We start from the raw sequence: 1,560 nt of genomic DNA on the forward strand, positions 1-1,560 counted from the left end.
GGTTAATGGCCCATGACCGCTATGTGGCCATATGCAACCCTCTCCTTTACTCCTTGATCATGTCCAGGACGGTCTGCCTAAAAATGGCAGCAGGGGCTTTTACAGCAGGACTGTTGAACTCTGTGGTTCACACAGGTTATGTGAGCAGCTTGTCATTCTGCAATTCCAATGTCATCCATCACTTCTTCTGTGACAGTCCTCCAATTTTTAAGCTCTCATGTTCTGACACACGCCTGTATGAAAGCATCTTGTCCACTTTTGCTGGTGTGAATGTAGTTGGGACTCTGCTGGTGATCCTCACCTCCTACTGCTACATTCTCTTCTCCATCTTCCGTATGCATTCAGGGAAGGGGAGGCACAAAGCATTCTCCACGTGTGTTTCTCACCTGACAGCCATCATCCTGTTCTATTCCACCTCCATCTACACTTATCTCAGACCTTCCCCCAGCTACTCCCTGAGTCAGGACAAAGTCGCTTCCGTGTTCTACACAGTGGTCATCCCCATGTTGAATCCTCTGATCTACAGCCTCCGCAACAGGGAAGTGAAGAAGGCTTTATGGAATGTAATTACTAGGAAAAGGGTCCCTTCATTTCTGGGGTTATTTGGTTAATTTTCTGAACTAAATGGAGTATTTAATTAACTTTAAAATACCAGTTGAAGCTTACTGTGATTGTGGACTTCATTTTCTTAACTTAGTAAAGTACATATTGAACTTTAAAATGCTGGATCAACATTTTTCATTAGACTATTTTCTAAGTAATCATGTTGTGCTGCTGCTACTGCTGCTGCTAAGTCACTTCAGTCATGTCCGACTCTTTGCAATGCCATAGATGGTAGCCCACCAGGCTCCTCCGTCCATGGGATTTTCCAGGCAAGAGTACTGGCATGGGGTGCTTGTATTTATATCCAAATATATGAATCCAACTGGAGATGGAAATTGCAACCCACTTTAGTATTCTTGATTGGGAAATCCCATGAACAGAGGAGTCTAAAGGTTTTCTCTGTCCATAGGGTTGCAAAGAATTGGAAATAACTTAGCAACTAACCCTCACATCCAATAAGATAAGCTAAATTATCAAATTCATATGAAACTCTAAAACTTTCATCTAATTGTTCTATATTTCCAATGGGTTCTCAAATATATGATGTGTTTTAATGAAATTTTGGTTAGAGAATAAAAAGACTAATTATTGGGCTTCCCAGGTGGCACAGTGGTAAAGAATCTGCCTACCAATGACAGAGATGCAGGGGACATGGGTTTGACCCCTGGGTCAGGAGGACACCCTGGAGAAGGAAATAACCCACTCCAGAATTTTTACCTGGAAAATTCCATGGGCAGAGGAGCTTGGTGAGCTGCAGTCTGCTATGGGGTAGCAGAGAGGGAAATGACTGAGTACCTTATCATTTAGAGACAAAAGTTACAATATCATAGGATCTAATCAACAAAGGTCCATCTAGTCAAGGCTATGTTTTTTCCAGTAGTCATGTATGGATGTGAGAGTTGGACTGTGAAGAAAGCTGAGCAGTGAAGAATTGGTGCTTTTGAACTGTGGTATTGG

General features: G+C 42.4%; 1 protein-coding gene across 1 annotated transcript; it reads left to right on the forward strand.

The window, feature by feature from the left end:
- The first annotated feature begins 5 nt into the window (after positions 1–5).
- On the forward strand, positions 6–611 carry LOC104999299 (olfactory receptor 5F1-like). The gene has a single exon (XM_010854842.1). It carries the CDS (start codon positions 6–8, stop codon positions 609–611), a length of 606 nt encoding a protein of 201 aa, XP_010853144.1.
- Positions 612–1,560: the final 949 nt, after the last annotated feature.

This window comes from Bison bison, unplaced genomic scaffold (assembly GCF_000754665.1).
Source record: "Bison bison bison isolate TAMUID 2011002044 unplaced genomic scaffold, Bison_UMD1.0 scf7180017853502, whole genome shotgun sequence".
Taxonomy (NCBI): Eukaryota; Metazoa; Chordata; class Mammalia; order Artiodactyla; family Bovidae; genus Bison; species Bison bison.